Raw genomic sequence first — 19,793 nt, forward strand, 5'->3', positions numbered from 1 at the left:
TTAAAATCCTATCAAATTTTCAAGATATCGTTCATGTGACAATAGCGTCAAAACTAGATTAGCTACGTTAAACGGTTTGAAAAAAAAAATTATACGAAAGTGAAAGAAAAATGAGAGGGGAAGAAAACCACGAACGAATTGTTCGCGATAGAACTTCGATACCTCGAATGAACTCTCTATCTTTCTTATGCCTAATGAAGGAAATGAAGGGAGAAGAAGGAAAAAGTAGAATACTCCAGAAAGGAAGAAAGAAGGAAAGAAAGAAAGAAAGAGGAAGCTTTTACGTCGAGTCTAACGCGTGCAAATAGAAGCTTTCTCTCACGACGAAAGCAGTAATGAAATCCTCTCTTCCACGAGGGTGTCGATATTGCGGTCGAACAATTTATCGATCGATCGACTCACGCCGATATTATTTCCATGTAAATTAAATCTAGAATGGGCGAACGAAGTGCATGTGATAGAATAGTTTTGTGGTTAGCGAATATTTTCGATACGAGACCCTATTGGTTACACTATACCGTTCTCGAAGTCGAGAGTAAATCGTTTTATCGATCGTATCTTGACGATTGAAAGAAGACAATTTCTATTTTAATTTCTTCATTCTTCCAATTCCTTCCTTCTTATTTGTTTTTTTTTTTTTCTTTTTCTAGTTCTTCTCTACTTTAGTGTCAACAAATCCAAAATGGAATTTCCACGATGCTATCGCGTAATTGAACTCTGTCGCATCCGCAAACGTACCGGAACGTGTCACCATCACCATAAATCAGGACGTAATCGACGTTTTAACCGCAAATACGGATAGCACGAAGCGCACCAGAGTGCTATATTTCAGTGAATAATTTCGCCTACCGTATGCTCTCAGTTTGCAAACTTGCAATCTCTGATCTCATCTCTCTTTCTTTTCTAAGCTACCGAACGAAAATCATCGATAGAAAATACAATGGAATAAATTCCAAATTAATGGATCATTATCCAAATACTTTTGATTTCTTCAGATACATAACATCGTAACGATGCTCGGTAATATCGACAATCTCTGTCGAAAAATATTTCAATACCTGTGTACTCGAGATAAAGGTGTTTCGGCCGAGTTAAAATTACGAGTTAGCATTGTGCTTTCAAAATCACAAATAACGAGTAACATAATACGCACGGTCTGGCACAATGGCATGGCTGTTCATCGTTGATACGAATGAATCAAGAGTCGGGTATAATGCAATTTCCTGAAACAGCGACCGTGCCAAACATGCGAAAGAGGAAGAAACAGAAAGAGAGAGAGAGAAGAGGGGCGGGGAGGGAATCCGGGTAATATTCAGTTCATTACAAATCCGTACAATTTCGGGCCAAGTCTGTAAAGGGGTGCAGCACAGCTGCACATTTTCCTTGCATTGTGCAGCCATCGGCTTGGTCGATGGTTTCCTCCCGTTTTTTGCCTCCCTCTTTTGCCTAGTTTCCTGTTCGTCGCAATACGCGAACATAGCTATCGTTGAAATGAAATTTCAGCAACGGGGCACTTTAAAATCAGATAAGTATTTATATGTACTAAATACATAAATTTAGATTTTTTAACTTGGAAATATGTTTGTTTATTTAAATATATCATTATTTTCTTTAGATATATCATTCATTTCTGAAAACGAAAAGGTGATACCCATTATATATATATATATAGAGAGAGAGAGAGAGAGAGAGAGAGAGGAAGGTTATTTTAATTAGAAAAATATTATTTACGGTTTAAATTTGTTTCTAAGAAGTCTTTACCTTTGAATTACTTACTTGAAACGTCTTATTATTGATACAATTTTGTTGACTCAAGTTCATTGATCAAACTGCAAGTTAACGATCAATTACCAGACATTCAACACCATCTAGCTCTGAAATTCTTAACCAATGTTGGAATCGCTCCCGATAATAGACTATTTTCTCCATGTTACCAACACGTACGCATTATTTATGATGCTTAATAAGCTGATGTATTTGGCATTTTGTACATTTGATAATCAATGTTTATACAACTATTTTAATACAAAAATTTTATCTTAAATATTTAATAAATAACTATATATAATTAACAATGAAATTAGCATTTTTGATAATACTATTTATGTAAAATACATATAAACTGTATGAATTTACAGGTAAAATAATGAAGGCATTGTAAATAGATATGCTATACACATTATTGATACACCTGACATAAGACTACAATCTTCTGTAATTATCACGTTGTTGCGATTGAGATCCTGCTATTAAAGTTGAATAAATAAATGGTAAAATCGAAGCTAAAGCTAAGCAAAGGCCAATTACCGGCCGATACCACACCCATGCAAAACCAATTACTAATAAACTAATGGACATGGAAACGGACATTGTTAATGATTCAATTGCTATTATTCCACATAAGAATGTTGAATTAAGTATCACGGTCCTCAATATATTTGCCAAACAAGTTGCTGCCAAAAATAGGACTAACCAGCCTAGTCCTCTGAAAATAGTTATGCATTTTCTTTGAAAAAAATGGTTTTTAATAGATAATTTCATAAAAAGATGAATGAGCATGATACGCATATAAAGTATGAAAATATTTAAAGGGAATAATAATTGTAAAATATTACCTGATACTCCAAGTTCTCCAGTAATTGTGCACATGTTCTAAGTGAAACATTTGATCTACTGTCATTTTGTGTTTCCTTTGAAGTAAAATATCTTCCCCGTGTGATGTGGTATAAGGAACAATAATTCCTTTCTCCATCATGCCAACGATAGAGTAAACATCACCTTGTTTACCTGCATAAGAAAATTGTATTCTAATGTCTCCCACCTATATGAAAAAAGAAAAATAGGCATAAGAAAAATAGGCGTGTAAATATTATATAGACATAAAAATGCTATATTAAGAAGATACCTGGGGATTCCACAAATCAGCGCTATGATAATACAGGCCAGAATGCATTTTAATATCTTTACGTTCTGGTCTCTCGTCGCTAGTAATCTCAACAAATTCATTAAATTTCTTCTTTAATTCTGATCCAAGAATAAAGGCTCCAATTTTAACTTCATTAGCAATCTGTATTTGACTTTTGATTGGCATTTCTTTTGGATTATGGTGTCCAGTTCTAATATAAAAATGATCAGAATCTACAAGCTTATCCTTCCATTCTGTCGTATAATAATAATGTTTCTCTTCTTCCGTTACACCACCAAAACTAAAATAATATTTCAAAGGTTATATAAAGAGTATTTGACAAATTATATTTAACAATCGAATATAATACCTTCTTTCTTCTTCGATTTCGACCCATTGATACATCTGTACTCTTCTTTTTAATTTAACACTTGACACAATAATACCATAATCAGGTTCAGTCAATGGCTCTGATATGGATAATGATCCTGAAATATATATTAAACGACCTTCAAACTCGGGTAATAATTTAAATGGATTTGAAAGCACTGCTACATTCCGTAAGGCTTCGTCTAAAGAGTATGCTACTTTTACTGCCCTTCCCTGGAAATCATGAAAATTTATTCATTGTACAAAAAACCTTATAAAAAGCATTATAATATATGAATTACATACTTCGTTCCAAAACAACAGGCACATGCCAGTCGCAAACAAAATAGATCCAATAATAGCAGTTAACCATGATTCTCTAAACTGTTCTGAAACTGACATTGGAACATTTATGGGTGAAGGCTGTCTTCCATTAATTCGATTTTGATGTATTGGTTCAACATTTGCTCTTTGCTGCTGTCCATTTTGCTACAAAACATTTAAATATTAACATCAATTTTTCAGTAAAAAATATAACTTTAATCAGTCATGATAAAAATACGATTCGAAAAATATGCAATGAGATTTAATATTTTATATAAATACATTGAACTATTATATGTACGTAAACATGAATAATTAAGTAACAAGAATGTTTAATATTTACATTTGCACGATACATTTCCAAAATTCATAAAACATGATAAACATTCAATGCAAGTTTAAAGGATATTAAAGTCAAAAATTATATATTATATCACTGCGGGGTACAACATATACATATATATATATATATATTTATGCATGTGCGTGTGTGTGTAATGATATATATATATATATATATATATATATATTTATTGTAGTGATATATATATATATATCACTACAAGATCGAATATGAAATGTTAAAAATTTTGAGTTTTATTTTGTCAAGTTCTTGTGTATTACCCAATAGCATCCAATCATATGTTCGAATCTCAGAGAAAGAAAAGCAAATTTTCCTATTGGTTGTCATCGTAATTATGCTGCAACATATTTATTTAAACAATCTACAATGTAAAAAATTATTAAACATTCTTTATTCTTTCCTTTTATTCTCAAAAAAATGTACTTTTTGAAAATCTTATAAAAATCGTGTAACATAAAAAAATATCAGCAAGAATTTATTAGCAAATTGTGTAGTACACTGAAGAGACGCCAGATGGTGTAAAAGGCGATAGTAAATATGAGTTTACTTTATTGTTTATTGCATACAATCAAAGGACAAAACAAAGTTATGTTATCGTTTATCAGAAATGGATCAGACCTCATCCTGCATGAGGTATGTGTGGATGTATTTTTAACTTAATCAATCGTTGGTCCGTAAATTCGTAAGTTTGTGCGTTAATTAAACTTGACACGCAAATGTGATATAAAATAAAATATTTTTATACAAGATAATCGAATTCTTAACAAAACAACTCCGTTGTCATATATTTTAAACGTATAATATCGTTTGTTATATCGAAAATGTATTTCGAAGAAACATAATATTAACAATGTTTCCTAACATGCAAATAGAAATATTTTATATTTAATCAACAAATGATAACTTTATAATTGAATCATTAGTAATTAATATATAATTCATATTAAATCGTTTTTTCGTTTAATTTATCAAGTGTTATCTATGTTGACCTTTTTGATGAAACTTCAGAGGTTTTGTGATAAATTCTTGTTTAGTTAAAAAATCTGTTTAATAATTTTTGTACACTATGTTTTATTATATTATTGATATAGATATTTTATTGCTTTAAATATAGAAAAATAATATATTTCTAGGTTTAATATAAATAAATAAAGCACTTTCTAACGAGTACGAAAAATAAAATATATTTTTCAAAATGTATTGGTTAAAAATATCTTTTATCCTATGTATGTTTGGATTGTTAAAAGACTTCAGGCCATCCGAGTCATTTGTAACTGATTATTTAACAGGACCATGGAAGAATTTTACTCATGAACAAGTTTGTGAAACCTTTAAAATCTATTAGTTAATAATTGGCCTTAAATAGTTTTAATTATATGTATATTAACTTTCAGGTCAATCAAGAAATTTATCCAGTTAGCACATACAGTTATTTTTTAACTCTAGTTATTATATTTTTGATAACAGATTTTGTAAGATATAAGCCTATTATTATATTGTGTTCACTTTCTGGAATGATTGCATTTCTTGTATTGATATTTGGAAAAACTGTGCCATTAGTTCAGATCACTGAATTCTTTTATGGCCTGTTTCTTTCTTGCGAAGTGGCATATTATACATACATATATGCAAAAGTTGATAAGAAACACTATCAAGAAGTGACAGGTCATACAAAAGCGGCTTCGCTTGTTGGACGATGTATGGCTGGAATTATAGCACAATTAACAGCTTCTTTTCATATATTAGATTTCCATGAGTTGAATTATATTACCATTGCAGGTACCTTTCGCAAATAAGAATTCAAAAGTAGTATGAAAAATTTTATCAGAAATGCAGAAATTAATACTATCAAATATATTTTTAATCGTCCCAATATATCTTGATAATGTTGATATGATAAGATTATTGACTGATAAAATTAATTCTCTCTTATATATATATATATATATATACATAAATCGATCATAATATTGTTGATCGGCGAAAAAGGTATTGTTTGTTTCAGCGTTTGGTCTCGCCACGATATGGACATTTTTTTTACCATCCGTCGGTCAATCGATTTATTTTCATTCACCTATTTACGATCAAAATATTACAACCGCACCAGCGGATACCGTGAAATCATCGGAAAGTGACGATTGTTATGAATTCAATCGTCATAAACAATCGAGATATAATCATGCAAAGGGAAATGTTACCTCAATGTCTTCTAAGCTGAAACATGCCTACGTGTTATTATGGCAACATTTTTTAAACGCTTATACGCATCTTCACATTATAAAATGGTCCATGTGGTGGGCATTTTCAACTTGCGGCTATTTGCAAATAACTAATTACGCCCAACTTTTATGGCAAACGGCTGTTGAATCATATGACGATATCTATAACGGAGCGGTAGATGCTTGTTATGCAATAATAGGTAAATACATAAAAAATTTTTCAAGATCTACAAGAGACTAAATGAACAAGATGATACGCGATATAAACAATATGTTGTTATTGTATATATGATTTAAAGAATTTTTAAAGCAATAACATTTCCAATTAGGTGCTTCCACCGTTTTTGTCATTTCTAAAATACCATTCAACTGGCCAGTGATAGGAGATGTAACATTAACATTATTTGCCCTTATAGAGGGTGGCTTAATTATATTGTGTTCTTATAATTATAATATTTGGGTATTATATACTGCTTACATAATATTTGGAGTGGTTTATCACACTATGGTCACTGTTGCAAGGTAATTCTTATTTAAATAGAATTTTTTACTTAATTCATATGTTTTCTATCCTATTATTTTATAGCTTCGAAGTTGCAAAAAATATATCTGAAGATAGCTACGGTTTAATATTTGGGACAAATATCTTTTTAGCACTATTGTTCCAAAGTTTGTTAACATTAATAGTTATTAATGGAAATCTTGGAGACACTATTAGATCTCAGGTAAAAAGAATATATATATGATCAAAATATGTGTGTGTATGAATAAAAATCTGAGAGATTAATCTCTTTTCATACGATACGTCAAATTACAATTTTATCGTACGATAATTAATTTTTTGTTTTAGTTTTTCATTTATGGCTGCTATTACATAATTTTGGCTGTGATATTTTTAATAATAGCTATATTTACGATTATAACACGTTATAAAAATGGTGATAAATTTGAAATATGGTTAAAAAATAAGAACATTCAAAAGTCAATAGATAACATCGATAATAATGAATCGTTTAATACAAATTCGACGGTATCTAAAAATGATATCTTAACTATTCAATCGGAAGATAAGTATTGCGTAAATTAATAATTATAAAGAAATGTATAATATCCTCCTTGTATTATTCTCGTACGTATTATTTGACATATTCAACAGACAATTTATTAAGAATGAACTATTTATTAGGTTTAGTTAGAAAGACTTTGTTATAATAACGTATAATAGAATAATATCTCTTTTTTATGGTTTTTACTATTAAAAGAAAGAAAAAAAATAGTAATAAAAAATAAAAAAAATAGAAAAGAATAAAAAAACCCTTAACGTTGTCTTAAAACTTGTAGTATGGAATACGAAAAGAACAGTATTTGTATTTGTGAGATAGTAAAAAATAAACATCCATAGAAAAATTGACATTTACGTCAAAAAATATTACTTTTTAATAAATTGTATTATTAACAAATGTTTATTTTAGACGAAAATTCATTTTATTATTCTCGCGACGCGAAAAGAATAAAAATTAATCGTGCATTTTTAAATAATTGGACGGTATTATTTATTGCGTCAAATATTCCCAAACGTCAATGTTTGCGGTTTTTATAAAAGTGTAAATAAAAGTAAGAAGAAAAAAGATAGTATCGTCGATATATCCTCATTACTTAACTCCACTAATTATTTCATGAGCAATTTTTCTTTGAATTAAAATTAAATATGCTCGAACGATCAAATTGAAAAAGAAGATAAACGAATTGAACGTGTATAAATTTCTTTCTATATACATTGTATTATAACTAAAATAAAACAAACATATCAAATCTCTTGAGTATTTCATCGATATTAACGAGATAATATTTTTTTGCACGTGAACGCAAAATAAAGGCAATATATATATAAGCATATATATATATATATATATATATATATATATGTTTTATTGGAAATTATCGATAGAAACGTAGTCTTCTTAATCATCGAATCTTGTGGGATTTTCCTTCGGATTGCACTGCAATTATATAGAGTCAATTAAAATACGTAGACGATCAGAAACGTGCGTATAAACATCTTCGATGAAAACCGAGGGGAGGTCAAAGCGACAGATAGTAAGTACGATTTGTTTATGAGGGGCATCGAGCATATAAAACAACTAACGGCGTTGCCTAATGCCACAGTTTGTAATATCCACGCGAGTGCAAACATATTACGTTTTTCGTCCGTCATTATAACTCGTGTCTTTGGAAAAAAGCAGCTTATCTGAAAAGGAATTTCTATCTGTAAAGCAAGAGAGAAATCATGGTGCAATTTCGGGTAAGAGAATCATTTCTTAACATCGATAAGAATATGATGATCGTGTTGTGTCGAAGATCTTCTTTATATTCAAATGAATCTACGTAAATATATATTTATACACGTATTCTCTGATGGGTTATCAGAAAATACAATCGCGGTTCAAGTTGCGACGAGCATCGATTTTCGAATCGATAATGACAATCGAACCTGTTCTTTAATCGTGTCCTCGTTGATTCCATCGCCTTGTCGTCATTCAAACAGAATAACTCGCGTTAAAACTTCGCCATCGATATAATTTTACGCTTGACAATTATTACGCGAGTTGAACATTGAAAGATCGTATTGTTAGCATTTATTCTTATGTAACACCGAAAGAACGCATATCGAGATATAGAATAAAAATGAAAACGTTCCTATGAATAAGCTATATTCTAAATGGAATGCAACTGAGAATATATAAAAGACATTTAAAAAAAGGCGGTTTTATCGTTTCGATGAAAGAAGATTTATTGATCGTAAATTTGAAGGTAATGGCGAAAAGGGAAAGTCCCAGCTCGGCATTATTCGACAAACAAAACGATTCGATTAATGATATAATCGGTATTTCCTAATTCGTCGTTGGTTCAACTATATACTATCGATTCGAGAAATTCGATTGGCAAAAAATGAATCCAAAAAGATAATATAAAGTCTTTGCCGATCGGACGTCCATATCTTTACGTACGAAAACAATCGTTAACAATTCGAATCAATCGATCCCCGATCATTGATCAGATTTTCAATCATTGCCGAAATCATTTTTATTGTCTCGAATTTAATCTCTCGGAGATCTCGAGTCGAGACTTTATTGATCGTTTATTTGCAAGAAAATGAAACGCTTTTAAAAGGATCGCCGAGTTTCGCGCTTTCTCTGCTTAAGGCCAGTCTCGTAAAAGTGTACGCTCCTCGATAGAGAAAGAAAGAAGAATGATATGAGTCTGGGAAAAGGAAGATATGCATATTTATATGAACGAAGAAAAAGTAAACTGATACTGAAGATAATCGAACGTCTAAGGTCAGAACAATCGCACATTGTAGCACAAGTTCGTTCGTTCGTTCCAATGAAGAAATATTGCTGTCAATATTGCTCGTTATCTGTAGACCGATAACAAAAAAGCAAACAAATAAAATGATCGATTTTTCGCGCGGTAAAAGTCGATCATACAATACAAATATCGTTCGTTCTTCTGAAGGAATTCCCTAACGAGAAAATTATTATGATGCCGGGCATTTCCAACGTTCAGGAAATACGTAAGTACGTTGAAGATCGCATAGTAGGTTGAGGAAAAGAAGTGGGATATAAAAAGAGAGAAAGACGAGTCGTTCGAAAGGATATAGCCGATGGAAGTATGACGAACGTCGACGCCTCGACTTCTTGGTGGGGTTTATAGAAAACTCTACCATCTCTCCGTACGCCCGGAATCGTCATTGTACTCTCAGTTCCGTTTAAAACGGTAGAGAGAACGGTACATCATACTCTTTTGTCGTTTTTAGAACAAAATCTTCTAATAATCTTTCTTCGCGTGATAACGTGATAAAGAACTAAAACGAGCAATGTCCTTCGAATCGGTAAGTCGAGCTTGAAATGCAAATTCTCTCTTACATCGTATACTCGATATTGCTTTTTAATATGCAAACCAAGTTCCCATTATTAAGCAAGATTAAACGAATGAAAGAAGCGTAGCTAACCTCACAAAATTTTTCTTGTTTATAAACATGTACGCGCCAGACGATTTTCACCATCATCAAATATTATAATGAATTCACAAACACGTGGTTTACTTTCAAGAACGAAACGAAAGAAATGATTCATCAAACGACCATGATCATTTTCGAGGTTCAAAAAATATATCGCTCGAATATTCGATGTAACATCAAATGATTTTTCAACCTTGTATCTACATGGTCGTTTATTACTGATAAGATTTATAATATTACATGCTCTTTGAACGAAGATTATTCGCTCAGGCGAGCATACTCGTAACATAATACTTTATTTGTATGATATGATACGATACTTCAGTACCGAAACGTTTTACCGTATCGCCTAACCTCCAACGATAAGAAAGCCGCACCTTGATACAAACCACCGCACTTCCTGCAATTATCCACTTTGTTACACAAATTCCTTCTTTACGAAGGTATTTCTGAATGATGTTCTTTTTTTTCTATTTCTCTACGAAAGTAGAGTGCGCTTGTACGCAATAAGAAAGGCGGATACAGAAACGTAACGACCATTCATAAAGTATTTCCATTCGTAACTCTGACATTGAAAACGACACAACGTCTTTGACGAAGTTGTCGTAGCAGTTCGTCTATATGGTTTAATCACTTAAATTAAAATAAAGTATTAAAACAGAGTTGAGAGAAAGAGCGAGCTTTTTTCTATTTCTCATGTTGATTCTTTTCCTTTACGTAGTACTAGCTTGTAACTCGTTAAATATGTTCGTGCGTGATTCATGTACGAATGAGACCACGTATAACCGAGTAAAGAATTCATATGTGATATATCTCGCAGAAGGAACTGTCCTTGAAAAAGGAAAAAAAAAATGAAACATTAAATTCTTTAATTCAATTCGTTAAGGCGATGACGTTAGAAAAATTTCAGCAATTGGGTCAGTAATTAATCTAAACAATACCAGGAAGATCTCTCTTTCTCGCGTGTTTCTTACGAGAAATAATATAGCTGAAAGAAGAATAAGTATGTGGTTATATTTTCATCTTCGAAAGAAAACGTAGGCGAATCGTTTCGTCACTCGTGTCTCGTCATACATAAGTACATACGTTCATTTCAAGCAAGAAAGTTGGATTCTATGATGTCATGGTTTGCTCGCAACTTTCACTCGTACCAACGACGAGCCTTATTTTACCTCTCTTTGAAATCCTCTCTTTGATATAAGAAAAACGTCTTAATACAAGCGATTTTTGATAAGAGACGATTCAAGGAAAGAAATTGATACATTAAGCAGACTCGTGTGACATAAATCTTGCTTTCACTGATACAATATCTATGTGCACAAAATATGAAGAAATAACAAAAGACATTTAGGATCGTACGATTCCAAGATCCTTTTCTTCATTTCCTCTTTCATTTCTTTCTATTTACATGAATCTTTATCGCTTTCTCCAGTCGAGAAATTTTTTAAGAAAACGGTTTACATAGAAACGAGTTGGCTCTACTTTCTAGATAGGCTCTCGCATAGATATCCTTTTAATTCCACGCATTGAAATCTTCGTATAACGAGATAAGAGAACAATTTCAATAAAGATTAAAACATTTCATTTAATTATTTGCTCGGTATGTATACATTATTATTTCTTTGAAAAGATTAAACGTCAGCTGCTCATCATGCGCGGACACGATTTCGTAATGCTTCGGAAAACACGCGACATTGCGCGTGCAAACCTTTCGGGATTGTATCCTTGACTGGCGTTTGTGAAATTCTTATGGCGAATCGAATAAATGCGTTATATCACGCAATCAATTCGTCCTAAGAACGATATCGCTTGCTATTAAAACTAATCTGTATTTTTTATTTATTTATTTATTTATTTTTCTTTTTCTTTTCCTTTTTTTTTTTTTTTCAGGCGATGCCATTATTATTTTTCTTAACATTGATCGGTGGGATCATGGCGCAATGTTTGACGGGAGATGACAATCCCATTATGATGAATCCACGTTCGAAAACGATGCTCGACGAAGGTCGTTACGAATTTGCCATAGATGCCTTAAAGAAGGCCGCTGAAATACAAACTAGCGACAATATATTCTTCAGCCCGGATAGCATTCACAGCGCTTTGACTTTAGCGTATTTCGGTGCCCGTGGCAACACGGAGACGTCCTTGAAAAAAGCTTTGCATATTCCAGACGATTTATCGAAGATCGACGTGATGAGATACTACGCTTTCGAGAAATCTATTAAACAAAAAAAAGAGGTAAGAGTGATTCGTTTCAAGGTGAGCCGCGTGAAACGAGACCGAAACGCTCTCGACGGTAATGATATTTTCATTCTACCTCTTTTCAGAATAATGGGTCAGCCAATTACGAGTACAAGTCCGCCAACCGGCTTTGGGTAACGGATGCGAGAAAGTTGCGCGATTGCATGCTCGATTTGTTCAGTGATCAGTTGGTCAAGATTGACTTTAAAAGCAATCCATTGGCCGTACGAAATAGTATAAATGATTGGGTCAGCAACACCACGAGGGGTCATATTCGTGATTTATTGCCAGAAGATAGTATCACAGAAGATACGGATCTCGTCTTGGCTAATGCCGTTTACTTCAAGGGTCTCTGGCAAAGTCGTTTCGATCCAGCAAATTCGAAAAGAGATATCTTTTACGCGCCTGGCTCCCAAAATTCCGTAATCACGTTCATGCGCCAGAAAAAGACATTCAATCACGGTTAGCGAAATATATCTGAAATTTATTTTCGTATATTATAGATATTATACAACAAATATTTTAATATACACTGATAAAGAAGTTGTTAAACTTATATTTTCTTCGTTTGTTCGATAGTCGTCTCGGAGGAATTGGGTGCTCACATTCTTGAACTTCCATATAAAGGTCAAGAAATCTCTATGTTCATCCTGTTACCGCCTTTCGCAGCAGCCAGATTTTTGAACGACGGAGCGAATCGAAACCAAGGAGACGGAGGTATCAAGAACGTTCTTCGACACATCTCTACTGAGGCTGGTGCGACGGAATTAAGAATACTTCTTGACGATGGAATGCCATCGAGACAGGTCGAAGTCTCTTTACCGCGATTCGAATTGGAAAGAGAGTTACCTTTGGTACCGCTTCTTCGTTCTCTCGGTGCTGGTGACTTAGTCACACCTGATGCGGCTGATTTGCGAGATTTCTTAGCCGACGGTGAGAAACCACTTCATTTGGGAGACGCTGTTCATAGGGCTAAAATCGAGGTCACTGAAGAGGGTACGACAGCAGCAGCAGCCACGGCACTCTTTAGTTTCCGTTCGAGCAGACCGTCCGAACCGGCTGTCTTTAATGCTAATCATCCCTTTATATATTTCATCTATGACAAACCAACGCACAGTATATTATTCTGCGGTATTTATCGTACACCCGGCGCACCGGCTTCATCGATACCTGCTTAATGATCTTACCTAGGAGATAAACATCCTTCTAAAGTACGTGATTCCTCATTCTTCGTACTAAATAATCGGAGCGATTGCGCGGTTGGCATTAGTCGTCCGTGCTCGTAAATCAGCTGTGTTTACTTTTTAGAACGATCGCTAGCAGGGGATTAATAAGAAAGCCGATAAAAGAGTAAATGGATTAATGAATGGACGAATGAATGATAATGCCTCGAATACTTGAGAGTGCCTGTTTGAATCTATGAATGGATACGTGATATTAAAAATTTCATAATGTTTATAAGTTTTGCTTTCGACCAAAGGTAAGCACAAAAATGAACAAATTACAGATTCAATTTATTACATAGATATATATTTAATTTGTCTTTTATGATAAAATATGACAATTGGTTAAGGAAGAATCCATGACTAAAATATTTACAAAAAGTCACTTTGTAAAATTATATCTAGGTAGAAAGAGATGTATTCATTGTTTTCATTGGATATATTTCTGTTTTTTTATAACTTATAGAGATTACGGATATTGTTAGCACGTCATATTTAGTCGATTAAATTTGAATGTGTACTTGTTACAATCCCACTGATTGATTTCTATTAACGATATTTTGAACAATCAAACAATACATACATGTAATTTGTGTATATCTCTTTGCGATGAGAGAAACTATATTTATTTTGTTTATAATATCTATAATACTTATAACTATTGTATACTTTTTATTGTTGCCTTTAATTATGAGATTCTTTTTTATACCTGATATCTTCAATAATCTTTGGCACTGGTAATGATTGATTATAAGTGTAAAAAAAAAAAAACTATATAAATAAAAGGTAAGATAATATTTCTATTTTACATTTCAATGAGATTTATTTTAATTTATTATATCCATGAGAAATTACAATTTTCTTTTGTTATCGAATCTTACATTAAATTCCTTTAAGATATGTCTTTCATATTTTTGTTATTTTATTATATAAATCATTTTACTATCTTTCCATTGTGAAATTTTTTAATTATTTCAATTTTTAACTCAAAGCGTTCGAACAACTTTAAATACGAAGGAGAAACGCGCGCTTTTCATATTTTATGTTGGTACGAGCCTAACATGTAATAGATTCGATCAGAAGAGTTAGGTAGGTTAGGTCTTGACAATAACTAACTCATTCCTTACCAGGAAAACTATTTTATTTGCTGCCATCTAGCGAAGAAATTTTAATATGAATATACGCACGGACACAATTAAATTTTGTAGGTATGTGCAAATTACGCTAACACCACTTTAGTCGGCTTTGTAACAATTGCCCTTAGTATTGTAGTTTTGCTACGAGCCTGTAATAAAACAAATTTGTATGAAATATATAATTTGAATGTAAATATACATGTAATAAATAGTGAAAATATTTATTTACATTGTACAAATTACATTTACAAAAAGTTATTTGTAATGTTCTTATTTATAAAATTAATGATAAAGTAGTCTTAATGGAATTTTATCATAATTTTGATCTTACGATATATATGCAATATATTTGATGCTACAATATATATTAGCATATTTTTATTGGTTAGTAATATTATGTTTATTAATGTGATTATTAGTTTTAATTATGCTTCCAAGTAAAATGAAATATTTTTAGATAAATGTAAGGTTAAGACATTAGTTTGTTATGTTACTTTTCAACTTTGTATATCCATAATAATGATATTTTTATGATTAATTTTCAGTTGTATTTCTTGAAATGATTTTATACTGTCGCATACGTAAATTTAATGTGAAATGAACTATTGACGAATCTTGGAATCTTGATATATTACAAGTATGTTTTCCATGGATCAATCTAAACCTTCAAACAATCTTCCAATCCAGGAAGATAATAAAAGGGTTTTTATAAATGATCCAGACTGGGACACAATAGCTGTATATTTAATAGGAAATCAACAAAGATTTAGAGAGAATATTATTATACCAAGAATGATAGGACCAGTACAAATTAAGACTAATGAAGAAAAAATGGTGGAAAGAGCAATGGAAAGTTGTGCCTTTAAGAGTATTATGAGCTGTGTACTTGGTATTTAACATATTTCTCTCTCTCTCTCTCTATTTTTTTTTTATTTTTAACTTAAATCTCAAACAAAAAATATTATATAGTAGTATAATGTTTGTAGGATATGGATTGGGAGCTGCAATAGGTTTATTCTCATCAAGTGTAAATCCAAATATCACAAGTGTAGAAAAACAGCAAACTGCACGCGAAATATTTAGGGAAATGAAAATGACGACACTCAGTTATGCTAAAAATTTTGCTGCTGTGGGTTGTGTATTTTCAGCCGTTGAATGTACTATAGAATCTGTAAGTTCTATCAAATCAATTTTATTTGTTTGAAAACAATTTATTGAAGCTTCATTTTAACTTTAGTACAGAGGTAAAACCGATTGGAAAAATGGTACTTATGCAGGTGGTGTGACAGGTGGCTTAATAGGCCTAAGAGGTATTGACTATTCTTTTTCAACATTTCAAATAATATGATAATAGATGTGTTTAACTTATGTCCATTTCTAGCTGGCATAAAAGCAGGATTGATAGGTGCTGCAGGATTTGCAGCATTTTCAACAGCAATAGATTATTACATGCACAGATCATAAATAACATTTAGTAGAATTACAAATCATGTATTTCTATGGAAAAGATATAAAAGCCTGCGTATATTGAGCATATTTATAATACATACAAAAGCATTAAACATGTTTATATTGTATAAATAGATATAAATGCTTAGAAATAAGTACAATGGTCAAGGTATAAAATATGTGAGAAATTGATATCTGTTCGTCTTAAATTACCTAAAACTTGTCTGTACTCCCACTTATTGACTGAACAATTCTTTTTTTTTTTTTCTTTCTTTTTTGTATTTATTTTATATACCTCAAAATACTATTAAATTGTATTACAAAAATACTAAGCTATATTTTAATATTCTGGTAAATAAGAATAAAGTAAATTAAATGCAGTTTTGGAACAGTTCTTAATACTTTTCACATAATACCTTTGGAAGATAAATATGTGCAAAATTTCATCATCTATCTTTTATAATTTATCACATTAAAAAACAATGTTTTGTATAAGTTACAATATCTCTTTGTTGTTAAAAGAAGATGCAGTCTTATATTTTTTATTTTTTTTTTTTTTTCTTTTTTTAAACATCCTGAATGATCACACGTTAGATACATGATATTACATGTTCTATTTGAATTAGATATGTCAGAAAAGTATACATAATACAAATACAAAAAGTATTTGCATATTCGAAGACATGTTTCTCATTGTACAAATGAGTATAATCTTACTCATATACAATGATCTCTCATTAAAAATGTTTATATCATATTTAAAGTCTTAAAATTATATGTTAGTATAATGTATATATAACATTGACACGAATTCTATTTTTTAAATTAAACATGAGATTCTCTTCTCTGTACCTAAACAAATATATTGGTTTGGAATTTTTTGGTTTTAGTTCTATAATATGGAATACTTAGATATCCGTCTCCTCCGAGTTATTTCATAATAATTTCTTAAATGATACATTGAGACAAAATGTTTGTAGTCATTATGTACATTACTCGTACACTTTTGTTAAGAGGTCTATTTCTGATATTTCTTGTAAATTCAAATATTATTTCATGAATATATTAAATCGGAGCTTTTTGAAACAAAACAAAGAATTACAAGGCACTTATGACAACTGTCGCTTCCTTCTCATTTACTTTTACTTGCAGTGGCATTGGTATCAAAGATATAATTACTTTGCACTATGTATCAATAATTGTCCTATGTATCTTACGTATTAAATCTTGTTGTTAATTCAAAAAAATATTAGACTACTGAATATTATATATAAATTCATTTGTATGCAAGCAGTATTTAAAAAAGAACTATGCATTAAAGAATTTTCTTATATAATGCACATATCAGCTAAATAGAAGCTTGTAAAAATTAAACTGTCTCTTAAAGTTAAGTTTTTGTATGTCACATATATTTTATAAACTTTTTTGGCACCTATAGAGCCGAAGCTCTTCCTTCATTTTGTCCAACAATTATTTGATTAGGGCTGCTGTTGTTGCATTTGTGCTTGCATTACAGCCAATAATTCTTGCATACGACGTAACTCTGCCTCTTTTTCTTGTAAAATACGATCTTTCTCTGTTACGGAAGTGGCTTTTTCAGATTCCACAATTCTATTTGAGGAAAAAAAAAGAAAGAAAGAAAAAACATTATTTTTGTATTATTACTTATAATAATAATAACAATAATAATAATAATAATTTAACTACAATTAAAATATTTAAAAATATACTTACGTTTGTCGTCGTGGTGGAACCGGGGCTCCTTTAGCTAATCTTTCACTACGATAATTTTCATAATGTACCTCCTGTGTTACTTCTTGTAAATCTTGCATGTGTGTTCTAAAATAGTACATACAATCGTTTTCAATTCTTCTAAAATACAATGGTATAGCTTTTTTTATTAGAACTTTTAACTTACATGAGCATCGTTCTCAATTTAATAAAATCACAATGATCTGGATTTTCTACTTCAACAACACCCCAGGGATAGAGTCGCCCTCTTACTCTTTTTCCTTTGACTTCAAGTAAAGTATTTGCGCCACATACTGCAAATGGAACAGCTTCTTTCAACTGTCTTACTTGTTCTTTATAATCTTCATCTTCATCGCTATCACAATCCGGTAGTGGATAGATCTTAATGCCGCTACCTTCAATCTCTTCCATTACACGTTTCTTTAAACGGAGCACTTCTCTTTTAGTAAGTACATCTGCTTTTGCAATTACTGGCACAATATTAACTTTATTGTGTAACTGTTTCATAAATTCTATATCCAAAGGTTTTAATCTATCAACAAAAGAAATAAATTATATTTATTAACATAAGAAAATCCATTTAATAATATTTAAATGTATTATAATTAAATCCTTACCCATGGCCAAATGGAGAAATAAAGTAAAAACAACAATGTATTCTATTATCAACTATATTTCTTCTATTTAATCCACTTTCATCACGCAAAAATCTTTCAAATTGATCATCTATATATTGAATGATTGCCCTGAAACTATCTGTATTATCAATAGCATCTCCATAACCAGGTGTATCAACAACCGTAAGTCTTAGTTTAACGCCCCTTTCTTCAATTTCTACCGTGGATGCATCAAGTTTCACCGTTTGATTAGTTTTCTCTGTATAAATAGAAAGAAATACTTGTTACAGATTATAAAAAAAAATAATAATAATAATAATAATTTCATATTAAGAGATTAATGATGCTTACCAACAGCATCAGGAATTATTCTCTCTGGATATAAATCGGTTAAAAATAAACTATTAACTAATGTAGATTTTCCAAGGCCAGACTCTCCAACGACCATGAGTGTAAATTCAAAACCTTTCTTCACCGACTTTCGATGCACTTGATTAGGTAAATTTGCAAAACCTACGTAGCCTGGGGCTTCAGGACTAGTAAACTGTTTAAAGCATATTTCAATTAGAATACATTGTAAAGTAAAAAAATAATTAAAAGGAAGGTGATCATACGGAATTATATAAAAATTTTACTACTCTCAAAGAAACGTATAAATCTTTTCGAAGTTTTATATATAATAATACATTATTAATAAACGTGTTACTTCAAAAAATAATGCATTTTATTGTTTTATAGATTACTATAAAATTTTATATATTAAAATGTATGTTCAGTATAGGTTGCAAATACGTCCCCATGAATATACTTACAGTTTTAACATTCTCCCTTTCGCTAGACATTCTTCCGTATTATTGAGTGAATTTTTTATTTGAAAGGAATTAAATTGCTTGCAGGCAAATGCCTTATAAACAATTTTCGGATTATCTATTTATGAACTAATGACAGAACAAGACGGAACAAGATCGAAATGTCTACTAGCAGTATTACCAACAGACGACGAGACGTTTTGATCGAAGATTCTTTATAATCAGAGAAATAATTATTTTAATATTTATTTAAATGTAATGCAAAATGTATGATATTAGTAAATTATATTGCCTTAACGTATGTATTCAACGATCTATTTTCAATTGGTTTTGACATTGTAAATATTAATGAATTTTGTTACGA

General features: G+C 31.1%; 5 protein-coding genes across 11 annotated transcripts; 3 read left to right on the plus strand and 2 right to left on the minus strand.

Annotated features, from left to right (window-relative positions):
• Window positions 1-1,950: 1,950 nt before the first annotated feature.
• On the minus strand, window positions 1,951-11,197 carry LOC124429626 (transmembrane protein 43 homolog). 3 transcript variants are annotated; one of them, XM_046975161.1, is made up of 6 exons: window positions 10,580-11,197; window positions 3,581-3,763; window positions 3,276-3,508; window positions 2,906-3,206; window positions 2,616-2,821; window positions 1,951-2,506 (listed from the first exon to the last, which is right to left on the minus strand). In XM_046975161.1, exons 2-6 carry the CDS (start codon window positions 3,674-3,676, stop codon window positions 2,203-2,205), a joined length of 1,140 nt encoding a protein of 379 aa, XP_046831117.1. In that variant the 5' UTR covers window positions 3,677-3,763; window positions 10,580-11,197; the 3' UTR covers window positions 1,951-2,202. The 3 variants fall into 3 exon arrangements, with proteins under 3 accessions (XP_046831117.1, XP_046831116.1, XP_046831115.1); XM_046975160.1 differs by lacking the exon at window positions 10,580-11,197 and adding an exon at window positions 3,942-4,096 and having other exon boundaries at window positions 1,951-2,485; XM_046975159.1 differs by lacking the exon at window positions 10,580-11,197 and adding an exon at window positions 3,942-4,096.
• On the plus strand, window positions 4,550-7,592 carry LOC124429624 (thiamine transporter 2-like). Of its 2 annotated transcripts, none has more exons than XM_046975153.1 (7): window positions 4,550-4,595; window positions 5,096-5,280; window positions 5,357-5,741; window positions 5,968-6,381; window positions 6,511-6,703; window positions 6,768-6,906; window positions 7,032-7,592. In XM_046975153.1, the coding sequence occupies exons 2-7, from the start codon at window positions 5,158-5,160 to the stop codon at window positions 7,266-7,268; spliced, it is 1,491 nt and encodes a 496-aa protein (XP_046831109.1). In that variant the 5' UTR covers window positions 4,550-4,595; window positions 5,096-5,157; the 3' UTR covers window positions 7,269-7,592. The 2 variants fall into 2 exon arrangements, with proteins under 2 accessions (XP_046831109.1, XP_046831108.1); XM_046975152.1 differs by having other exon boundaries at window positions 4,568-4,644.
• On the plus strand, window positions 8,231-14,354 carry LOC124429625 (serine protease inhibitor 88Ea-like). 4 transcript variants are annotated; one of them, XM_046975156.1, is made up of 5 exons: window positions 8,231-8,278; window positions 12,093-12,440; window positions 12,530-12,905; window positions 13,023-13,654; window positions 13,752-14,354. In XM_046975156.1, exons 1-4 carry the CDS (start codon window positions 8,246-8,248, stop codon window positions 13,619-13,621), a joined length of 1,356 nt encoding a protein of 451 aa, XP_046831112.1. In that variant the 5' UTR covers window positions 8,231-8,245; the 3' UTR covers window positions 13,622-13,654; window positions 13,752-14,354. The 4 variants fall into 4 exon arrangements, with proteins under 4 accessions (XP_046831112.1, XP_046831111.1, XP_046831113.1 ...); XM_046975155.1 differs by having other exon boundaries at window positions 13,023-14,354; XM_046975157.1 differs by lacking the exon at window positions 8,231-8,278 and adding an exon at window positions 8,328-8,483 and having other exon boundaries at window positions 13,023-14,354.
• Window positions 14,355-14,594: 240 nt separating this feature from the next.
• LOC124429630 (mitochondrial import inner membrane translocase subunit Tim22) lies at window positions 14,595-16,443 on the plus strand. Its single transcript, XM_046975165.1, has 5 exons — window positions 14,595-15,186; window positions 15,348-15,691; window positions 15,789-15,973; window positions 16,040-16,112; window positions 16,184-16,443. Exons 2-5 carry the CDS (start codon window positions 15,442-15,444, stop codon window positions 16,264-16,266), a joined length of 591 nt encoding a protein of 196 aa, XP_046831121.1. The 5' UTR covers window positions 14,595-15,186; window positions 15,348-15,441; the 3' UTR covers window positions 16,267-16,443.
• Window positions 16,278-19,574, minus strand: LOC124429627 (septin-1). The gene is made up of 6 exons (XM_046975162.1): window positions 19,433-19,574; window positions 18,972-19,164; window positions 18,621-18,879; window positions 18,170-18,535; window positions 17,986-18,090; window positions 16,278-17,862 (listed from the first exon to the last, which is right to left on the minus strand). Exons 1-6 carry the CDS (start codon window positions 19,460-19,462, stop codon window positions 17,730-17,732), a joined length of 1,086 nt encoding a protein of 361 aa, XP_046831118.1. The 5' UTR covers window positions 19,463-19,574; the 3' UTR covers window positions 16,278-17,729.
• Window positions 19,575-19,793: the final 219 nt, after the last annotated feature.

This window comes from Vespa crabro, chromosome 15, assembly GCF_910589235.1.
Source record: "Vespa crabro chromosome 15, iyVesCrab1.2, whole genome shotgun sequence".
In the NCBI taxonomy this organism is placed as follows: domain Eukaryota; kingdom Metazoa; phylum Arthropoda; class Insecta; order Hymenoptera; family Vespidae; genus Vespa; species Vespa crabro.

Excerpts from the sequence above, each read along its gene's own strand:
- LOC124429626 (XM_046975159.1), bottom strand. Across the intron at positions 3,509-3,580 it reads GCCTGTTGTTTTGGAACGAA|GGAAGGGCAGTAAAAGTAGC; the intron begins GTATGTAATTCA and ends CATGATTTCCAG. Across the intron at positions 3,207-3,275 it reads GAAATCGAAGAAGAAAGAAG|TTTTGGTGGTGTAACGGAAG; the intron begins GTATTATATTCG and ends ATATTATTTTAG.
- LOC124429624 (XM_046975153.1), top strand. The coding sequence starts at position 5,158 with ATGTATTGGTTAAAAATATCTTTTATCCTATGTATGTTTGGATTGTTA. Across the intron at positions 5,281-5,356 it reads AGAATTTTACTCATGAACAA|GTCAATCAAGAAATTTATCC; the intron begins GTTTGTGAAACC and ends ATTAACTTTCAG. Across the intron at positions 6,704-6,767 it reads ACTATGGTCACTGTTGCAAG|CTTCGAAGTTGCAAAAAATA; the intron begins GTAATTCTTATT and ends ATTATTTTATAG.
- LOC124429625 (XM_046975155.1), top strand. The coding sequence starts at position 8,246 with ATGAAAACCGAGGGGAGGTCAAAGCGACAGATA. Across the intron at positions 8,279-12,092 it reads GGAGGTCAAAGCGACAGATA|GCGATGCCATTATTATTTTT; the intron begins GTAAGTACGATT and ends TTTTTTTTTCAG. Across the intron at positions 12,906-13,022 it reads GAAAAAGACATTCAATCACG|TCGTCTCGGAGGAATTGGGT; the intron begins GTTAGCGAAATA and ends TTTGTTCGATAG.
- LOC124429630 (XM_046975165.1), top strand. The coding sequence starts at position 15,442 with ATGTTTTCCATGGATCAATCTAAACCTTCAAACAATCTTCCAATCCAG. Across the intron at positions 15,974-16,039 it reads TTGAATGTACTATAGAATCT|TACAGAGGTAAAACCGATTG; the intron begins GTAAGTTCTATC and ends TTTTAACTTTAG. Across the intron at positions 16,113-16,183 it reads TGGCTTAATAGGCCTAAGAG|CTGGCATAAAAGCAGGATTG; the intron begins GTATTGACTATT and ends GTCCATTTCTAG.
- LOC124429627 (XM_046975162.1), bottom strand. The coding sequence starts at position 19,462 with ATGTCTAGCGAAAGGGAGAATGTTAAAACT. Across the intron at positions 18,880-18,971 it reads AATAATTCCTGATGCTGTTG|AGAAAACTAATCAAACGGTG; the intron begins GTAAGCATCATT and ends CTATTTATACAG. Across the intron at positions 18,536-18,620 it reads ATTTCTCCATTTGGCCATGG|ATTAAAACCTTTGGATATAG; the intron begins GTAAGGATTTAA and ends TTTTGTTGATAG.